Below are 19,365 nucleotides of genomic sequence, written 5' to 3'. Positions count from 1 at the left end.
GAATACTGGGATCACCCCAGCTCGAAGTCCAAGTCCTCATCCTTGGCACTCTAGAGCCCGAGTGCCGAACTAGCCCTGGGGAAAGCAGAGGAGCTGCTGACCTGTCTCCGTACCTTTTATCTAAACCACTTGGTTCAAACAGGTAAATATGACATCCCTAGCTCAGAAAATTTTAATTATCAAGCATGAAACTTCCCCTCTTCAGCCTCCCCTCCACTAAGATTCTTTCCTGTGGCCTCAACAGTGAGGCATCCTCTGAACACAGGTCCCCTTCCTGTGCTCCGGACCACATTTTCTTCCAAACATGGCTCTGATAGTCATTCTCTTTCTCTTCTCTGAATTTTATTAACATGCTTATGTTTGCCCCACCTTTACATAAAACAAAGCCTCCTTTTACTCTAACTCCGCTGCTTACAGCAACTGCCCTCCCTTCCCATCCAGAGCTGCTTTTTTTTTTTTGAGACAAGATCTTGCTTTGGTCACCTAGGCTGGAGTGTAGTGGCACAATCATAGCTCACTGCAACCTCAACCTCTTGGGCTCAGGTGATGTTCCTGCATAGGAACATAGGCATGTGTCACCACACATGCCTAGCTAGTTGTTTTTATTTTTTGTAGAGACAGGGTCTCACTATATTGCCCAGGCTGGTCTCAAATTCTTGGGCTCAAGCGATCCTCCTATGTCAGCCTCCCCAAATGCTAAAAATACAGGTGTAAGCTACTGTACCTGGCCCAGAGCTGCTTCCTGAACACCTTCAGCACTCACTGCCCCCACCACTGCTGCCCCTCCCATCTTCCCCGAACCTGTTGCCTCACATGTTACAAAGGTCTTCACTGTCTACCCAGTGTCTGAGCCAGAAGCCTGGGGGACATGCTAGTTACCTCCCTCTCCCCTGAGGCTCTCATCAAATCAGGGACTGGATCTCAGTGGTTCCAACTTCACGTCCCGAAACTCTCCCGAGCTCTGGTCCCATCATACCTGCCCTTCTCAGCTCTCCTGAGGGTCCGGATGAGCCTGGCTGCTCTTCCTGCCTCCAGTCTCACACCTTCTGGTGTGTCCAGATCACAAAGCAGCCATGGTGATGTTGAATGCACTTCCCAGGTCCTATCAGGCACCCTGTGATCTGGCTCCTGCTCATTTTTCTCTATGGTCCTCACTGACTTTAGCCACACCAAGCCACTTGACATGTCCCTAGATGTGCCTACCTCACACTCCCAGACAGACAGTATAAACAACTACATATTTCTTTGAACTGTCTGGCGAGAGCCTAGAGGCAATGACATTCCAGTAACAATAAGCACATTTGGCACCTAGATCTAGGTTTCTAAATACCATTCTCTGGTCGGGTGTGGTGGCTCACGCCTGTAATCCCAGCACTTTGGGAGGCTGAGGTGGGTGGATCAGGGAGGCAGAAGGGTCCCAGCAGAAGCAGCAAACACTTTTCCACCTTTTAGACTCAGTTCAAGCATCTCCACAAAGTCCTCCCTCCTGGATCCCCAGCTGGAATACCACCTTCTTCCTTTGTGCTCCTATTATTCCTTGTACAGGCTTCCAGCTCAGTACCCTTAAACCACTACTGGCCTACTTGATTTCCACATGTGTAAGCTCTTTACAAAAATGTACAAGCCCTAAAGACAACTGGCCCCGTCAGCCTCGGGATACAGGGAGCAGAGGAAGAAGTTCTGAAACCAGAGGAGGCGTCATTCTAACGAAGTAAGAAAAACACACTTACTTCAGAATGATCACTAGATGAAACTTAAAGCAAGCTGAAATCTTTGTCTCTCTGGAGGAAAGAGTTAACAACATGGAGAAGTGGGGAGACTGGAATAAACCTAAAAGGGGCTGGTTCAAAGCATCAGTGTGAATTCATGATTTTTAATATCTATTTATGTCAGGTATCTCTACCCTATCTTGTTACTATACACTGCTACATATTTCTTTGAACTGTCTGGTGAGAGCCTAGAGGCAATGACATTCCAGTACCAATAAGCACATTTGGCATCTAGATCTAGGTTTCTAAATACCATTCTCTGGTCGGGTGTGGTGGCTCATGCCTGTAATCCCAGCACTTTGGGAGGCTGAGGTTGGTGGATCCCTTGAGGTCAGGAGTTCGAGACCAGCTTGGCCAACATGGTGAAACCCCCATCTCTACCAAAAATTAACCAGGTGTGGTGGTGGGTGCCTATAATCCCAGCTACTTGGGAGACTGAGGCAGGAGAATCACTTGAACCCGGTAGGTGGAGGTTGCAGTGAGCCAAGATTGCGCCATTGCAGTCCAGCCTGGGTGACAAGAGCAAGACTCCATCTCAATAATAACCATCAAATCAAATAAAAAGAAATACTATTCTCTATTATAAGGAACCAAGACTCCCTGGAGAAATGGCTGATTCCAGTCTGCCTCCTTTTCCATGTTGTTAAATCCTTCCTGCAGACAGGGCTGGGGCAGGGAACATTCCAGATAAACCTGAAACATCTTGTTATACCAGAAGGTAAGAAAGGGCTGAAAAATGATGGGGACAAGCTAAAAACACATAAGAGGCTGATATAAATCTGGGACAATTTGAGAACCAAGATAAAATCAAAGCAATGGCCTGCAACTTTGAGTAAAATAGGAATCCCTGTATCCATACTGATAAACAAGTGAATACATAAATGGTGAGAAAGGATGTTTTCTTTATAAATGGAATGCCAGCCAATAAATGTAGAAGGCATTATGGAGTTAGTTAGGAAATCGTGTTGGTCAATCATGACAGTAATAACTCAGACAAGACTAATCAACTGGTACTAAATAGTGAATGAGAAACAAAATACTTATATGGTCTCAAAGTATCTCCCCACAAATTACTTGTTAATTACAAAGGGAAAGCTGTAAATTTAAAATGAAATCTGGCAGACATCAACCCAACCAAGTGAACACAGTTAACAATATTAATAAACTGACATGATATGCTGATTACGCTGCACTGAGGACGCATCGCTTCTGTGATATTCCTGCCCAGAATGCAGAACCCTAATCTAGTCATGCGGAACCATCACACAGATGCAAATTGAGGAACCTTCAACAAAACAGCCTGTAGTCTTCAAAAATGTCATGGTAATGAAAGACAAAGAAAGGCTGAGGAATCTGCAGTACTGAGAGAGACACATTTACAAGTAAATGTAACACATGATCCTGCACAAGGAAAAAGAATAGCCACAAAGGACATTATTAGGCTGCCAACATTTAAACATGAACCACGGGTTAGATAACAGTATTAAATCACTGTTCAACTTCCTGATTTTCATAATATTACTTAAAAGAATACTTACAGATTCTTAAAAGATTTCTCTCCTTCTCTTAGAATAGAATGTTATGTTCTTAGGGAGATGCATACCGTTTTGGGGCATAATGGGGTATCTTGCAAATTACTCTTAAATGATTAAGACAACATGAAATACAGATAAGGCAAATAGGATAGATTGTAAACACTTGGTAAATTTGGATAAAAGATATACAGGAGTTCTTTGTGATAGTCCTGCAACTTTTCTGTAAATCTGAAATTATATTAAAAAGTTGAAAGCTACCAACAAAACAAAACAACCCCCGACCAAGAACCCAACAACAAGGGATGAATGAAAATTATGGTACAGTCACCCTATGGAAGCCTTCAAATCACACAGCTTTACAAATCAACTTTGTGAAGCTATATAACAATATGGAAATATGCTTATAACATGTACAATTTTGAATGTCAAAAGCAGGATACAAAATATTTTATGTGTATATTATTACAACTATGTAAAAGCAAGCATATAATAAAGACTAGAAGGATAAAACCAAAGTTGATAAGGATACTGAGGGGTAGAGAGTGACTTTTTCCAAAAAATTCACCTGTTAAAATCCTTGCAGCACTGACCCTTCCCCTGGGGCTGAGCCCCTGCACAGGAAATCAGCATGTTTCCTTCACTTCCTTGCCTCAGGCTAGCTTGCCCCAAATCTTGGCCCCCCACTAAAGAGAACTGATAGAGCAGGACCTGGGGCCCCTATGGCAGAAGCGTCTTTGGGCTGGAGGTGGCAAGGCTCCCACAGTGGCAGTCAGCGGCTCGAGCTCACAAAGGAGCTTCAAAGTCCACTCTGATGAGTACAGCTTGAGCAGCTGTGGACATAGCTAAGGGGGAAGCCCAGCCTTGACTGACCTGAGACTCTGGCCTCCCCTAGCCAGACTGGCAGAGATCTGTGTGAACACCCTTTGGCTGTGTCTGGGGGCTCCTGCTGGCAAGCTACCTCCTGGGCACAGAACAGTAGAGCTTCTTTGAACCTCCTACGGCTCAGCAGCTCAGAGTCCAGCAGAAGGGATGGCTAGATCAGATCACCCTATCTAGAGGCAGAGGGCATGGCTTTCATGTCTATGGAGATAAAGCATCAAGTCCTTATCAGCCCTTCACACCTTCACACAGTCTACTGAGAATGTGTTTTGATGGGCGACAAAAATAGGTTTATATATAAGACTTGCCATCAGAGGGCAAGACTCAGAGAGCCCTGAGCAGCTTAGGGAAACAGGAGGAATAAAAGAGAAAGGCTCTTGCTTAACAATGGGGATACCAAAGAAAAAAAGAGAGAGAAAGAAAGTCTCTGCCTCCTTTGCAGGAGAATAGGTTTGCTCCTCTTATTTTAAGAGATGTTTTTAAAACTCCTTCCCTTAAGAAGTGGGAATATGAAACAGATTGAGATCCTCAGAACAGGTAGCTGAGGTAGGCAGAGAGAAAGAAAACCCATTTCCAGAGGGAAGCAGCAGCAAAAACTTGTGAACGGTAGAGAAAAACTTACTATACCTGGGCAACTTCTTGGTTAGGAGTATTCCAGACCTGATTCCCAACTGTTCCCAGCCTAAGCAAAAAGCACCACCATTCTGAGTCATGTGACCTGATTTTAAAATATTTTATTACATAACCTTTTCATGGCACCATCAGGAGTAACAGAAAACGTTATTCCCAGTTCCTAAACCACATCCTGAAAAATATACATTTGTATTTATATATTTATATCAATACTCCACCCCATCCCATAATTCTACCACCTATTGTAGGTCTTTTGCTTAAAGCAGGAAACTATTCTCTTAGGTAAGAAAATATATATGGAAGCTAAATGAAATAATGGTCAGAGTAACTGGGGACAGTGGTCATGGGGACAGGGAAGAAGGGGTTAAGTCCAGCCTATGCAGGATGCAGGATGGGGGGTCCATCAAGGTGGAGGAGGACAGTGTATAAAAAGGCAGCGTCACACAAGTGGGCTCTGGGGTCCTTGGTCCATTAGGAGATGGCCTTTGCTTCAGGAAGGAAGGCTTCCCAGTACTTTGCCAGCTGCAAAGAAGTGGGGACAGTAAGCAAGTGCCCCCACCTAGTGGCAGAGCCTGAGCCAGGCTGGGAGGAAGCAAGCACAATGTCCTGGCGTTCCCCAATGTCCTGGCGTTCCCCAAGCGCCTCCGCCCCACAAAGGCAGGCTCCCAGCAGCTGTACACACCACATGACCCTCACACCTCCCTCTCACTAGGGGAAGCAGCAGTTCCTGAGCCCCAAGTGCAAGGCCAGTCTCTGAAGACAGTCTTGGCTCCAACCCAGAGGGAGCATGCCTGTGGTGGCCACAACTTTCCTGGCTCAGTTAGCTCCTCGCAGTGGGGCCATTGTTTCGCATACTGATGAGGCCTTAGCCTCAGGAGGGCCAGGTGGTATCATGGGGTGGCTGCTGGAAGGCTAAGCAGTTACAGGGAGATGGAGTTTGTCCTCAAAAACTAACTCACCTCAGAATGAGGGCAGCAGCGCAGGGCCCTCCTGCTTAATAAAAGATCCTGTTGGATGCTCCATGTCAGAGCAGCAGGGGTTATTTTCAATGTTTGACTATAGGAGGGCCCAGCCCCTCAGAAGCAGGACCTGCACATCTTGTCGCAGAAACCCCAAGGAGGCAGCCGGCCTTTGGAGCAGACAGTAGAGGATGAAGGTCAGGCACAACTTACATACCTGCTGCTGTGAGTAAAGGAGTGTCTCAAGGTACTTGATCACGTGGTTCTTGAAGTCCTTGGATTTCTCTTTCTAGGAGACAAGATTGTACACTGACCGACCAGTTTTTCCTTTCCCTTTTGATGGGTTGGTGGTGTTTATTGCTGACCAAGGCCAAACATAGTCTCAGAAATTAGAAGCAGCAGGGGAAATAGCTGTAATTTCCAGCCAAAGAGGACTGCCAAGGCCTTGAAAGGCTTTGTTGGAGGGCAGGAGATGGGAAGTGGAGGAGAAAGGACAGGGCTGAAGGTATGTGGCAGCTGCAAGCTTTGTGTCTAATTGCTCTGGTCCAGTCACAAGTGTAAGTGTGCCACTGTGCCTGTGAACAAGCACACACACCCCCCAAAGAAGGCCACGCCTGCTCATGAGAATTGCCAAGTCACTGGCACCTCCATCTCCTTACCCAATGGAGTTGGACGGACCAAGCACTGTATGCTAAGTGAGAAGTGGGACCTTCTGTCTCACCTCAAATCGTATCACTTCTTTTCGGACCACTGTTGAAATCCTCTCAAAGTCCCTTTCATACTGAGTAACCCGAGACTCCCACTGGGAAGAAAGAAAGAAAGGATCACCTCATATTATGCCATCATTATTAAGACTTCACATTTGGACAGCAATTTTACATGAGTTCTTGATTGATCATTACGTCTTTCTGTCCCTGTGGATAAGATGAGGTGTCACAGGGGATTCTGCATGTAAGTCAGAGCCCAGCAGAAGGCCGCCTTAGGGGCTGGCTGGAAAAGAGATGCCTGTGCTCCAGGCATCTGGGACCAAGCGTGGTCCTTCAAGAAAGCTCTGGTGCTCCAGCAGCCTCCAGGTTAGGTACTCACCAGCAGCGGTGGTAGACCTGGAAAACCTTTTAGTTCTCATGAGAAGGCATATCTGAATCAGCTAGGAAGCTTTTCAAAGACCCAGCCAGGACCCCTCCTGCAGAGATTTTTTTTATTTTTTAGAGGTGGAGTCTCACTCTGTCATCCAGGCTGGAGTGCAGTGGCTCGATCTCGGCTCACTGCAACCTCCTCCTCCCGGGTTCAAGTGATTCTTGTCTCTCGGCCTCCTGAGTAGCTAGGACTAGAGGCGCACGTCACTATGCCCAACAAAATTTTTTGTATTTTTAATAGAGACGGGGTTTCACCATGGTGGCCAGGCTGGACTCGAACTCCTGACCTCAAGTGATTTGCCCACCTTGGCCTCCCAAAGTGCCCAGATTACAGGTGTGAGCCAGCATGCCGGGCCAGAGATTCCGATTTGACAAGTCTGGGTAGAGTAGGAGGAGAACAGGGGGACCAGGCTTCAGGAAGGTCTGGAGTCATTCTCAGAGGCTTCCTCGGCAGCCACAACCCTTTAGACTTAATCAGCACTGTCTCCTGCTGTGGGGTTCCAAGCCCCTGGGTGGGATGGGAGCTGGGTTCATTTGGAGCCAATAGAACCCCCTGGCTGGGCTGCTTCAGGGGACTCACCTCAAGGATCTCATCCTTGGCCTGCTGCAGCTTATCAGGCTTGTTGGCCCACAGCAGCCGAGCCTCAGCCTCCCGCTTCTTCTGCAGTGTGGCTTGGGCATCCTGCCAGCGCTGCCAAGTCTTCATGCGCTGGTCAAAGGCAGCCTGTGGGGGTGGGGTTGAGGAGGAGCACAGCCAGCTCTTCAAGAGCTCTGCTGTCTCTGCCTCGGGACAGGCTCTCCCAGCAGCTGCGCTAGGGACGGATGGAGCAAGGGCAGGTTCTGCAGCCACATGTTAGTGCCTGGCTGGGAAGTTTAATGTCTAGGAGCAAAGCCTGGGTAAGACTCCTCTCCAAGCTTCCAGGAGGCCAGCGCCATGCTGCTTCATGCTACTCCCAGGGCTGGATGGCAGGGAGCCAGTAGGTGGCCTCATGCCAGGGACCAATACTATGCCTTACAAAAGTACCTCCCTCAGATCAGTCAGTTCATAAGGCTACAGACTTTCCCTGAGTGCCTGCGACGTGTCCGGGGCTAAGAACACAGTGGATGAAACTCATGGTCCCGTTTTCATGGAACTTGTCATCTAATGGAAAAGGCCACCATTACATTCGCAATTACAAATAGATACTTATAAGTAGGCAGACTACTGGGAAAGCAGCAGGTACTATAACATGAAACTAGGGTCCTAGATTAGCCTGGGAAATATGTCAGGGAACTCCACGCTAAGGACGCAACCTTGAAACTGACACCCAAATAATGTACAAGGTTAGCTTGACACATTTTAAATCAACCCTTCAAACCACCACAAGGCCACACTGCTTCTTCCCAACCACACACTCCCCTGCTCTAGGCTACCAAGGCCTCCAAGAAGCTCCCCAAAATCTGCTTGCCAGTTTTCCTTGTTTCCAGCTCCCTGACCACAATCAACATTTCCAGGGGAGGAAGCTGTTGGCCTGAATAACCACACCCATGGATTCACTTAATATGCAGCAAGCAGCAGCCTGAGTCAAGGATCTGTGCCTGGGGCCAGCCACCCAGCAGAAGTTCCCTGAATATTTTCTTCTTTTTTCACTCTTGTCCCCCAGACTAGAGTGCAATGGCACGATCTCGGCTCACTGCAACTTCCGCCTACCAGGTTCAAGTGATTCTCCTGCCTCAGCCTCCCAAGTAGCTGGGATTACAGGCACTCATCATCATGCCCAGATAATTTTTCTATTTTTAGTAGAGACAGGGTTTCTCTATGTTGGCCAAGCTGGTCTCAAACTCCTGACTTCAGGTGATCCACCCGCCTCGGCCTCCCAAAGTGCTGGGATTACAGGTATGAGCCACCAGGCCTGGCCTTCCCTGAATATTGTCTATGCCTCCTTTGTGAAGGCTTTTGCCAAACTTGAACTTTGTGGAGGGCAATACCACCAAATTCACCTGCCCTAGCACTGTCACTGCTGCTCCCCTGCCCATCTTAACACCTCAATGTCAAAGTATTAGGTAAAGGGCTAATATCATATCCAAGTAAGACTCAAGCTCAACCCACGGGGCTAACAGTGGTCTGGCACCATGCTCAGGGAAGAAAAGAAAAGAAACTTTTGCTCTTCTCTCCAATCCCACCTTAATCATGAGGTAGGCAGGTGGAGGGTCTCTGAGAAAAGACCACTCACAGTTCTGTGCCCAGCCCTAGCCCATGGAGCTCTAGGATGAGGCAGGCTCACTCTGCCTGGGGGCTATATCCAAGAGCTGTGCTCTCCAGAGACCCAAGCAATGCTCCTCACAGAAAGCTTCCCCCAGAGAGTGCCCTTCCTGGGGCTGCCTCTCCAGTCTAAGTAGTCTGATCAGTTCTAAGAATTACGTAGCAGCTTATTTTTCAAGCCTCTTATCACTCTGGAGTTAGCAGCAAACCACACAGCAGCGGGAGAGGCAATGAGCAACCTCACAGCCTCTATGAAGCAACTCCACCCCGGGGATGGGGGAAGCGACAGCCTGGGAACAGCTCTGCTCCTGACACAACCCAGACGCTCCCTACGGGAGATAAGTTGGGGATGGGAAACCAGGAGTGGCATTGTTCTAACTCTGAGGCTCATACATCCTGATTGCAAGCCAAGTCAGGGATGGACTTGGGCCCTTATAGTGTAGGCGCCAGGCTCCCTCTTGGTTCTTTCCTCCGTCTCACAGAGGCCATCTGAGAGCGAATACCACTGTCAAGATTCCTTTACGTTAACTGCCAGGAGTGCTCACGGGAAATCACGGTGCTTGATCACCAGGAGAAAGAGTGAGGTGCTTGATGCGGGGCGGGCTGGAATGTGACCAGTGCGGGGTGGCACAGCACAGGGAGGGCTCTGGTACAAGCTCTCTCAGCCCCCTGGCTGCCCTCTTCCATGTAATGCCAAGCCAGTTCCATGTAGTTACCTGACTGCCCTCACTGGAAAGACAAGTGGACGCCAGCAAGAGCTCTTAACCAGAGCAAAGCCACCGCTTACTGTTAAGGAGGCAAAGACCAAAGGACTGAGGAAGTCACTGCTCCAAGGGGTCAGGACAGCAGGTCTGTAAGGAACCTTGCTTCAAGAAAGGAGCATGGAGGACACTGTCCAGTTTCAACAATAAGGGACGACTATTTGGAAATTCAAGAGTGGTCTTTTCTCCAAGTGCTTCTAGGAATCTTCGCTGTGGGCCTCAAAATGATTCAGTGATAACTAGCTAACAGGTGAATAGATTGTTTGGTTTACAGGATACCTTTTCTCTTAAAAGTAGAAAAAGTGACACCTATTTACAAACTAGAATGGGATGAAACTGTCTTGAGAAAGGGATAAGCAAAGGAAAGACAAATCAAATCAAGGGAAGGAGGAAGAAAGGAAACAGAAGCTTACTCGGACTATGGCCAGGAGGCGAATGTAGTCACTCAGGAGCTCGGCAAGGAGGAAGAAGTCATTGTTGGCCTGTTCCTGGTGGAGCTGCTCAATTTTTTCTTCCACCTCAGCCAGCTGGGAGAGTGCCCGTGACAATGCCGTGTTGTCCTCGGAGCTCCCAAGCATGGCTAGACTCTTTGCAAACTGGGCTGTGTTCAGCGCTAGCTCTGGAAGGAGGAAAAGACAGCAGAGGCCTCTCTGATCTCACCAGGAAAAGGGACAAATCAGCCGACACTGCATGGCATGTCTTAGCAATGCTGCCCACTGCATGTCTGGCAACGGAGGGCTCTGCAATCCAGTCACTTACACCACAGTTAACTGTATTTGGAGAGGAAGGAGAATGTGGCCTGGTATAGGAGCAGGAGGAAGAAGCACCAGCTATCCTGAGTTTCACTGGGTTAGGCCTACCTGAAGGAAGCAGCTCCAATATCCCTAGAGAACCAAAGGCCAGTCATTGAATAACACAAACAGGCCAAAGGAACTATTCTTTTTTTTTTGAGATGGAGTCTTGCTCTGTCGCCCAGGCTGGAGTGTAGTGGCATAATCTCGGCTCACTGTAACCTCTGCCTCTCAGGTTCAAGTGATTCTCCTGCCCCAGTCTCCTGAGTAGCTGGGATTACAGGTGCACGCCACCATGCCCAGTTAATTTTGGTATTTTTTTTAGTAGAGATGGAGTTTTACCACGTTGGTGAGGCTGGTCTCAAACTCCTGACCTAGTGATCCGCCTACCTCAGCCTCCCAAAGTGCTGGGATTACAGGCATGAGCCACCGCACTGCCATAAATTATTCTTATATTTATGTTAAAGCTCATGAATGGTGGCCTGTATGTACAGGAGGCAAGAGTAAATGCATGTGAACACTGTAGAGTCCTGCATGTTCTAGAGCAGGCAAACTCTTTCTGTAAAGGAGCCGGATAATAAATGTTTTAAGCTTTGCAGGTTACACATAGTCTCTGCTACAGATTATTTTCTACCCCCATTCATTCCTTTAAAAATATAAAAACCTAAACTTATAGCTTATGGCAATAGGAACCAGGGCCAGATTTGGCCCATGGGCCAGATTATAGTTTGCCAACACTTATTTCCATTGGCCTCATGCTATGGGTCTTCTGTCTGTTTAGATTTCTAATTATCAGCATGTTTAAGGCAGAGAGGGAAAATATTCAAATTGGGAAAATTTCACTAGCTCTTAAGCAAATTTCCCTAAAGAAAAAAGAAGGATCAGGAGACAGGTGGTTTCCCTGCATTTACACATTGCTGGTTTGACTATGTAGCTAAAGCATGTATGACATCATTTTGGATATAAGCCATCAACTTGAAATCAACAGAAGCCTATATCCCCAGGTCACGCTGTATCTGGGACGGCTTCCCTGCACCCCTCCCAGGTAGAAAAGTACAATGCCCACAGTGGTTGAATCCTGTTTTCTGCTAGGCGATGCAAAGCATACCTTTTTTTTTTATCAGAACATCAAGGACCCAGTGGGCTGAGAATTTCAACTTGGATGGCTGAGTGGATTGGGAACAGCATGCCCTCCCATCTCCAGCTCACTGGAGACAACAATTTCCCCTAGCTCCAAGTGCATTTCAGAGGTTGTTACCTTTCCTATGGTTGACTAGAGTTTCTACAACAGCATGCAGTTTCCGTAAGCGCTGTTCCTCACACTCTACCTCCTGGAGCTTCTCCTCAAACCACTGAAACACAAAAGCCCAGAGCTTTAATGAGATTACTTCTATGGGTGCACTACAGTCTTTTCTCAGCAGTTGTTTTTTAAAAAGGGACTGAAATATTAACAAGTTTCTAATCTCAGAAATTTTAGGACTCCTTAGGGGTTCTGACCTATAAGCCTCAGGGGAAGGTGGAGGTAAGAGGAACAGGGCTACTCACAATGTCTGATTCATTCATCTTGATGGTCATTTTGCTGACAGCATCTGTGGCTTTATTGAACATCTTGAGGAGACCAGCACCACTCAGCGTCTGGGTACCCACGGCACGTGGCAGCTACAAGACCAAGAAGGCAGGAATGGCAAGTTATCTGCTAGTCCTATTTTAGGTTCAGAAGAATTAGTATCCATCAGATGGCATGCCCAAAACTTGCCAGACAATTATTTGAACTGTAAATTGTTTTCAAAGGCAGCCTGAGGAATCCACAACTAACATGGGCATAAAGAAAAATCAAAGAACCAGCCTGGGTGCGGTGGCTCATGTCTATAATCCCAGCACTTTGGGAGGCCAAGGCAGGTGGATCACAAGTCAGGAGATTGAGACCATCCTGTTCAACATGGTGAAACCCCATCTCTACTAAAATACAAAAAAAAAAACAAAAACTGGGCCGGGCGCGGTGGCTCAAGCCTGTAATCCCAGCAGTTTGGGAGGCCGAGGCGGGCGGATCACGAGGTCAAGAGATCGAGAATATCCTGGCTAACATGGTGAAACCCTTTCTCTAAAAAAAAAAAAAAAAAAAAATTAGCTGGACATGGTGGCACGCGGCCTATAGTCCCAGCTACTTGGGAGGCTGAGGCAGGAGAATTGCTTGAACCCAGGAGGCATAGGTTGCAGTAAGCCGAGATCACGCCACTGCACTCCAGCCTGGTAACAAAGCAAGACTCCCTCTCCAAAAAAAGAAAAAAAAAGAAAAATCAAAGAACCATGTTAAAAAGAATCAGCAACATTTTCAGCTTTTGATATTTTATACAGAAAAAAAGTGGACTGGGGTGTTATGTGACCAGGCAACCTAAAATTGAGATTGTCTGCCTACCCAGGAATGAAATGCTTAAGTACCAAGCATACTCTTGTTAAAAGTCAGACCTTCCCTTGGATTAGCATACTTTGTATACAACTGGGCTTAAAAGTCTTAAGAGACTAAAACTGTGCTGTGTTCGCATTTTCTTCAGTAAACAAATATCCAAGGACAAGGGAATTATTTATTCAGATCAAAGCTACTTTCAGGGATGACCTAGTAGCCAAGCATGCCAAATATTTAGAAACAATTTGATTGATGTTCAGTCTTCCCAGTACTCTCTAAGGCATGGAAAGGATGCTGAAGAATATATAGCATATACAGCACATTATGCTAAAATGTCAGATTTTACTGTTCAGGACTCTATGGCAGTAGTTCTTTTTTTTTTTTTTTTTTGAGACAGTCTTGCTCTTATTGCCCAGGCTGGAGTGCAGCGGCGTGATCCTGGCTCACTGCAACCTCTGCCTCCAAGGTTCAAGCAATTTTCCTGCGTCAGCCTCCCGAGTAGCTGGGATTGTAGGCATCTACCACCACACCCAGCTAATTTTTGTATTTTTAGTAGAGACAGGGTTTCACTATGTTGGCCAGGCTGGTCTCAAACACCTGACCTCAGGTGATCTGCCTGCCTCGGCCTCCCAACGTGCCGGGATTACAGGTGTGAACTATTGTGCCTGGCTCGGCAGGAATTCTAAACATGGGGCCACTTTGCTTCCTAAGGGATATTTGGCAATGTCTGGAGATGATTGTGGTTGTTATAATTAGGGAGGGGATGCTACCTGGATTTAGTGGGTAGGTACCAGGAATGCTGGTAAAATCCCCTGCAATGCAAAGTACGATCCTTACGACAAAGAATTATCTGACCGAAAGTGTCCACAGTGCTGCTACAGACAAACCCTGCTTAGAGGTATGGAGTAGAGACGAGAGGGTGAAAAGGAAGAGGGATTTAGGAATATCCACAGGAGAAGACCAAAAGGTTTCAAGCATTTGACAAGGAGTTTTTAATTAAAACAGTTCATTAAAAAAAATCTCATTTATTTAGTATCATTTTCTTCACTGGAATAACACATACTATATACAAATGAAAGAAAAATTTAAAAATAAAAATTAAACAAAACGACAGCCCTACCCGGTCACTTACTTCCTTCTAGTTTGCTTTCCTGTGAGATAAAACATTTTACTCCAGTGTTTCTTTTGATCCCTAATGACTTACATGTTTCTTTCTTTATTTTTTTTTTTTTTATTTTTTTTTTTAGATGGAGTCTCACTCTGTTGCCCAGGCTGGAGTGCAGTGGCGCAATCTCAGCTCACTGCAACCTCCACCTCCCAGGTTCAAGCAATTCTCTGCCTCAGTCTCCCAAGTAGCTGGGATTACAGGCACACGCCACCATGCCAAGTTAATTTTTGTATTTTTAGTAGAGACGAGGTTTCACCATCTTGGCCAGGCTGGTCTTGAACTCCTGACCTCATGATCTACCCGTCCCAGCCTCCCAGTGTGCTAGGATTGTAGGCATGAGCCACCGTGCCCACCCTACAGCTGTATTTATATGCTATTTCAGGTTTTACATTTTATAATTCTTTTAATGTATGCTTCCATGTACTAACATTTCTGTATACTTTGTTTACGATGAGAACCAAGTATTTGTTGTATTGATATATTTTATGTAATTCTTCCACTGTTAGCAATTGGGCTGTCTCCAATTTTTGACAATCATGACTAGCTTATGCGTGGACTGTAAAAAAAAGACTGTCTACTTCAATTAACACTTTTGCTACACGGCAGTTCTGTGGTTTGTGCTAACTGATTTTTAACCAATGCCCCGCCTCACATAAAATATGCATTCAATTTGAGCCAAGAAGTAACCTACAGCATGCCAACGGCCTGCCAAAGAGATCACTGTGTTGATCCAGTAAGACAATGCTAGGCTGCCATTTGACCTCTACAACCAATTGCTTTTGATTACAGGCAGAGCTTCTTTTATTTCAAAGGCTGAAAAATACCTGTCACTCTCAGGGGCTCACACAAAAGTAGGATATAGTCTGGTACTAGGCATGTTAAGTGCTCACATAGTTTTAGAATGAACCAGTTTCATTTCACTAGGGGCAGATATAAATTGTGAAATTCAGTTTGCACTGAATACTAACCTCTTCTTTTTCTAAGAACTCTCTGACGTCAGGGTCCTGTAACATGGTAGGATGATTCACAATCCTCTGAAGGTACCTAAAACGTAAGCAGTTATCATCTGGTTAGTTGAGCTGGCCTCAGAAGGTTCTGGGTGTCACACAGTGCTAGCAGTGATGCCATGTCTTTTGTTACTTAAAGTGCCCTCAGAGGTGGAGGTTACAGTGAGCCGAGATTGCACCACTGCACTCCAGCTTGGGCGACAGAGCGAGACTCCATCTCAAAAAGAAAAAAAAGTCCTCAGATAAGGCACTTAAGTAGGACTCTCCTTTTGTAAGCATATTCAAGTTCACATTCTTGATATTTCCAAAAACACACAGAAAAACAACTGGTCAAAAAGAAACCTCAGAGCCATTCATATTTGATTGCCTAACAGTATGACTGCCTGCTTACTGAGGATAGGGATAAAACAGAAGATGGTCTATTCCCAAGGTGGGAAAATAAGCAACTCAGGAAATGGTAAGAGACGATAAGGAGGTTTGCAACTTCAATTCATTTAAGTTTCATCTCTAACTCAATGGACTGTCTCATCATTAAGACTCACTTTCAGCTTCTTACTTGTGCTCACGTTATTGAGGAAAATGGCTGTACAGCACTTACCTTTCTAAAGCGGCCCTCCGTTTTTCAAGAAATTCTGCAGAAGATGAATCTTCCTTCCCAACTTTCACTTTTGTCATTCCTAGAATGGAATTTCAAAAGCAAAATAACTATAAATCTTTTATTTTTTTATTTTTATTTTTTTGGACCTCCTAGAGCCCTTGCTAAAACAGAATTAACCATAAATCATCATGAAGAGGATAACTCTGTTTTTTTTTAAAGTGTCAACAGGAGGAAAGGCAATGAGGCTAGCACTACAAAACACAACCCAAGACTGCTTCTATGTTATGTGCAAGGATGAGCCAAAGCTTCTTTACATGACAGACATTTTTGAAAACTAGTCTCCAGGTGCTGAAAGTTCTAAACTCTGGGACTTGCAGAGTATACATCTTCTTAAAAAGGGGGCCATGGAACCTGAGTACAAACATCAACTGATGTTCATGAAGAGGTTCCTTCCTCTGACCCCAAATCCAATTTAGTATATTTAAATCTGGAGGGAACTGCAATCATTTAAGACTTCCTAAAGACCAAGAGAAAACAAACCAACAAAGCAACTCTGGAGGCTAAACTCAGAGACTCTACTGCACCCAAGAAGAGAACAGGCCAAAATATGCAATTTTTCTCTGGACCTCCAGGGTAGGAAAACACTGGAAATGTCTCTTTTCTAACCACAAGACTGTTAATAGAAGTGGTCTCATACACTAAACAGTAAGTGAATTTTGGAGAGAATGCAAAGGAAAACAATCCCAGTGGAATGAAGGACCACAGGCTTACCTATGAGGCTCTTCTCCGGTGGAGGAGGGACAATGAAGCCATTCTGGGAGTGCTTCTCTGAAAGCTTCTCATAAAGACCAAGAAAGTCACTAAATCTTCTTTTTACCGCAAACTGTTTACTTCTGAATAATGGTAAGCTTGTCTTGGGGACAGGAAAAAACACAAAGCAATTTCATTCCAAATAGGGGATGATATCTTGAAAGCCATCCAACTGACATTAAAGAAACCCATTTCCCAGATCCCTAACCTTCCATCACCTGGTGAATAGCTTTCTCCAAGGTCTTAAACTTTTAAAAACTATAGTTCCCCCTTTGGCAGTCTGGGAGCTTAAGGAGCTCTTCTCAGAATAATGATTTTTAAATGCATAAAATATATAGGATTATAAAGACAACCAATTAAATTCAAACACATCTGAAGCCATGTTGATCTTTGAGAAAAAAATTTCAAATACAGTTTCATTCCCAGGTTAAGAACTCTTGCTCTAAAGAAAGATATGTTCAGTTCTAGTTTAAAGCTAGAATTCTACAGTAACCAGTAACTCATTCATCCTTCATTGGCTTTTTTTCTGGAGACAGGATCTCACTTTGTCATCCAGGCTGGAGTGCATTGGTACAATCACAGCTCACTGCAGCCATGAACTCCCAGGCTTAAGTGATCCTCCTGCCTCAGCCTCCCAAGTAGCTAAAAATACAGGCACACGCCACCATGGCCAGCTCATCCTTCATTGCCTTTTTATTTATTTATTTTTGAGATAGGGTCTCACTCTGTCACCCAGGCTGGAGTGCAGTGGCACAATCTTGGCTCACTGCAACTTCCACTTCCCAAGTTCAAGCAATTCTCTTGCTTCAGCTTTCCAAGTGGCTGGGATTACAGGCGTGTGCCACCATGCCTGGCTAATTTTTATATTTTTAGTAGAGATGGGGTTTCACCATGTTGTGTCTTGAGGTCCTGACCTCAAGTGATCTACCCACCTTGGCCTCCCAAAGTGCTGGGATTACAGGTGTGAGCCGCTGCGCCCGGCCTTATTGACTTATTTAAGGGCATTAGCTCCTAGAATTATAGTGGCCAAACCAAAGACAAACAAAAAGTGCTTCTAACAAGGGGAAGCAGGTGGGAAGCAGGATAGGAATCGGATGAAATGTCTAAGCTGTAGACACCATCCTCTAAAGTATCATAATCTAGAGCTCACAAGACGCAGGCCAACAACTAATAGAGAGACAATACAAAGCAGACTCCTAGCAAAAAAGGTTAGGCCTACATCACAATGAGGGTTCACTTTATACTTACCAGATAGGCAAAATTTAAGGAGGTTGGCCTCACCAATTGCTAGCAAGGAAGTGAATCAGTGGGAACTTTTATACACTGCTGATGGGGGTATAAATTGGTACAAAGACTTTAAAAAACAGTTTGTATTCCTTGTGTCCAATATTTGCTGTACCTATGACCCAGGGGAATTACTCCTGGTTACATACTCTAGGGAAACCCTTCCACGTGTGCACTAGAGACATGCAAGAAAGTTCCCATTTACAAAAACTGGAAAATGTTGACAGCAGAAAATGTTCACAATAGGAAAACACAAATATTTTGTGGTATATCAACTAACTAAAGCTATGACCATCAAGGATGGGTACGAGAAAAAATGCTCAATAAAGCAAGCACAATTATCAGCATGATACTATTTTTATGAAACTCAAAACAAAGCAAACAGTCTAATATATATCTATATATGTAAAGATTTCTTACAAAGGAAATGAGAGACAACTCAGGAGAAAGGTTGCCTCTAAGGTATGAGGCAGGGGATACGATGGAGATACATGCAGGTGGATTCACTGGTACTCAAGACTAGTGGTAAGTTTAGGGCTTCATTTATTATGCTTCATAACTTGTATGCAACATTGTGTACATTTTGTATGTATTAATATTATACACAAAAGGAGACCAGACCAGGGGAGCAAAAGGTTAAGTATTAAAAGAAGCTCTCTGAAACCTCAGAAGCACTGAAGATTTTAAAAGATAGTTTAGAGCAATCTGCGAATCTAGCTCCAAACCATACAGTTCTCTAAAAGGGATGGGGCTGTATCAGATACACCACATGACTTAATAGAACAAAGTTTCACACTGAAACGTTAGCTCTCTGGAAAAGTATTAAAAAGACTCAGTCTGGAGCACCCAGATGAGATTACCAAGGGGGATGCAGGCCTGCTCCATCCTGAGTAAACATGAAGATGTTGGCAAAGAAACAAAGGAGATACCCAGAAATAATCTGAATGATGATCTTGGTATAAGCACCAAGGTCTATGAAGATGGTCATCAGCAGGGTCACCTGGACTCACCTGTGTTGTAACTTTGTAGGCTACATATGCATTCATACCATCCCCTGTGGGAGAACAAGAAAGCAGGAGAAGATTATCTTGTAAACCAAAGCAGTGCCAATTCAGCTAACATTTAACCAGGAATCATACACCATAGGAACCCTGGATAAGAAGGGATGCTCGTTTCATCCCCAAGCTTTATATGCAATCCTAGAATCCAGTTTCTACTTTGCCTCAGGGCCTCTGTGACACATAGCAAGCCCCCATGGATGCTGGCTGGGCCCCAGTTTGAGTTACACAAGAGAGTCAGCCCTCTGTTCCAAAGCCAGGCTCCATTTATACCCTCCACAAAGCAGCACTGGATACTGACAATCCGTCAGTTGTTACCATGCCAATATTT

The 19,365-nt window shown here is 45.2% G+C and overlaps 1 protein-coding gene across 1 annotated transcript in view; it reads right to left on the bottom strand.

Moving 5' to 3' along the window:
* Positions 1–4,897: 4,897 nt before the first annotated feature.
* SNX1 (sorting nexin 1) overlaps positions 4,898–19,365 on the bottom strand; it is a 41,865-nt gene continuing 27,397 nt past the window's right edge. The window contains exons 5-15 of the mRNA XM_017508054.1: positions 18,987–19,030; positions 16,654–16,795; positions 15,883–15,961; positions 15,246–15,321; positions 12,251–12,364; positions 11,964–12,057; positions 10,328–10,533; positions 7,492–7,635; positions 6,497–6,577; positions 5,993–6,064; positions 4,898–5,338 (exon numbers count right to left, since the gene is read on the bottom strand). Coding sequence (XP_017363543.1) covers positions 5,288–5,338; positions 5,993–6,064; positions 6,497–6,577; positions 7,492–7,635; positions 10,328–10,533; positions 11,964–12,057; positions 12,251–12,364; positions 15,246–15,321; positions 15,883–15,961; positions 16,654–16,795; positions 18,987–19,030 — 1,103 coding nt within the window. The 3' untranslated portion in view covers positions 4,898–5,287. The remainder of the gene's footprint in view (positions 5,339–5,992; positions 6,065–6,496; positions 6,578–7,491; positions 7,636–10,327; positions 10,534–11,963; positions 12,058–12,250; positions 12,365–15,245; positions 15,322–15,882; positions 15,962–16,653; positions 16,796–18,986; positions 19,031–19,365) is intronic.

Source organism: Cebus imitator, unplaced genomic scaffold (assembly GCF_001604975.1).
Source record: "Cebus imitator isolate Cc_AM_T3 unplaced genomic scaffold, Cebus_imitator-1.0 Scaffold386, whole genome shotgun sequence".
NCBI classification, from domain to species: Eukaryota; Metazoa; Chordata; class Mammalia; order Primates; family Cebidae; genus Cebus; species Cebus imitator.
This window is presented reverse-complemented; position numbering and strand designations above follow the sequence as displayed.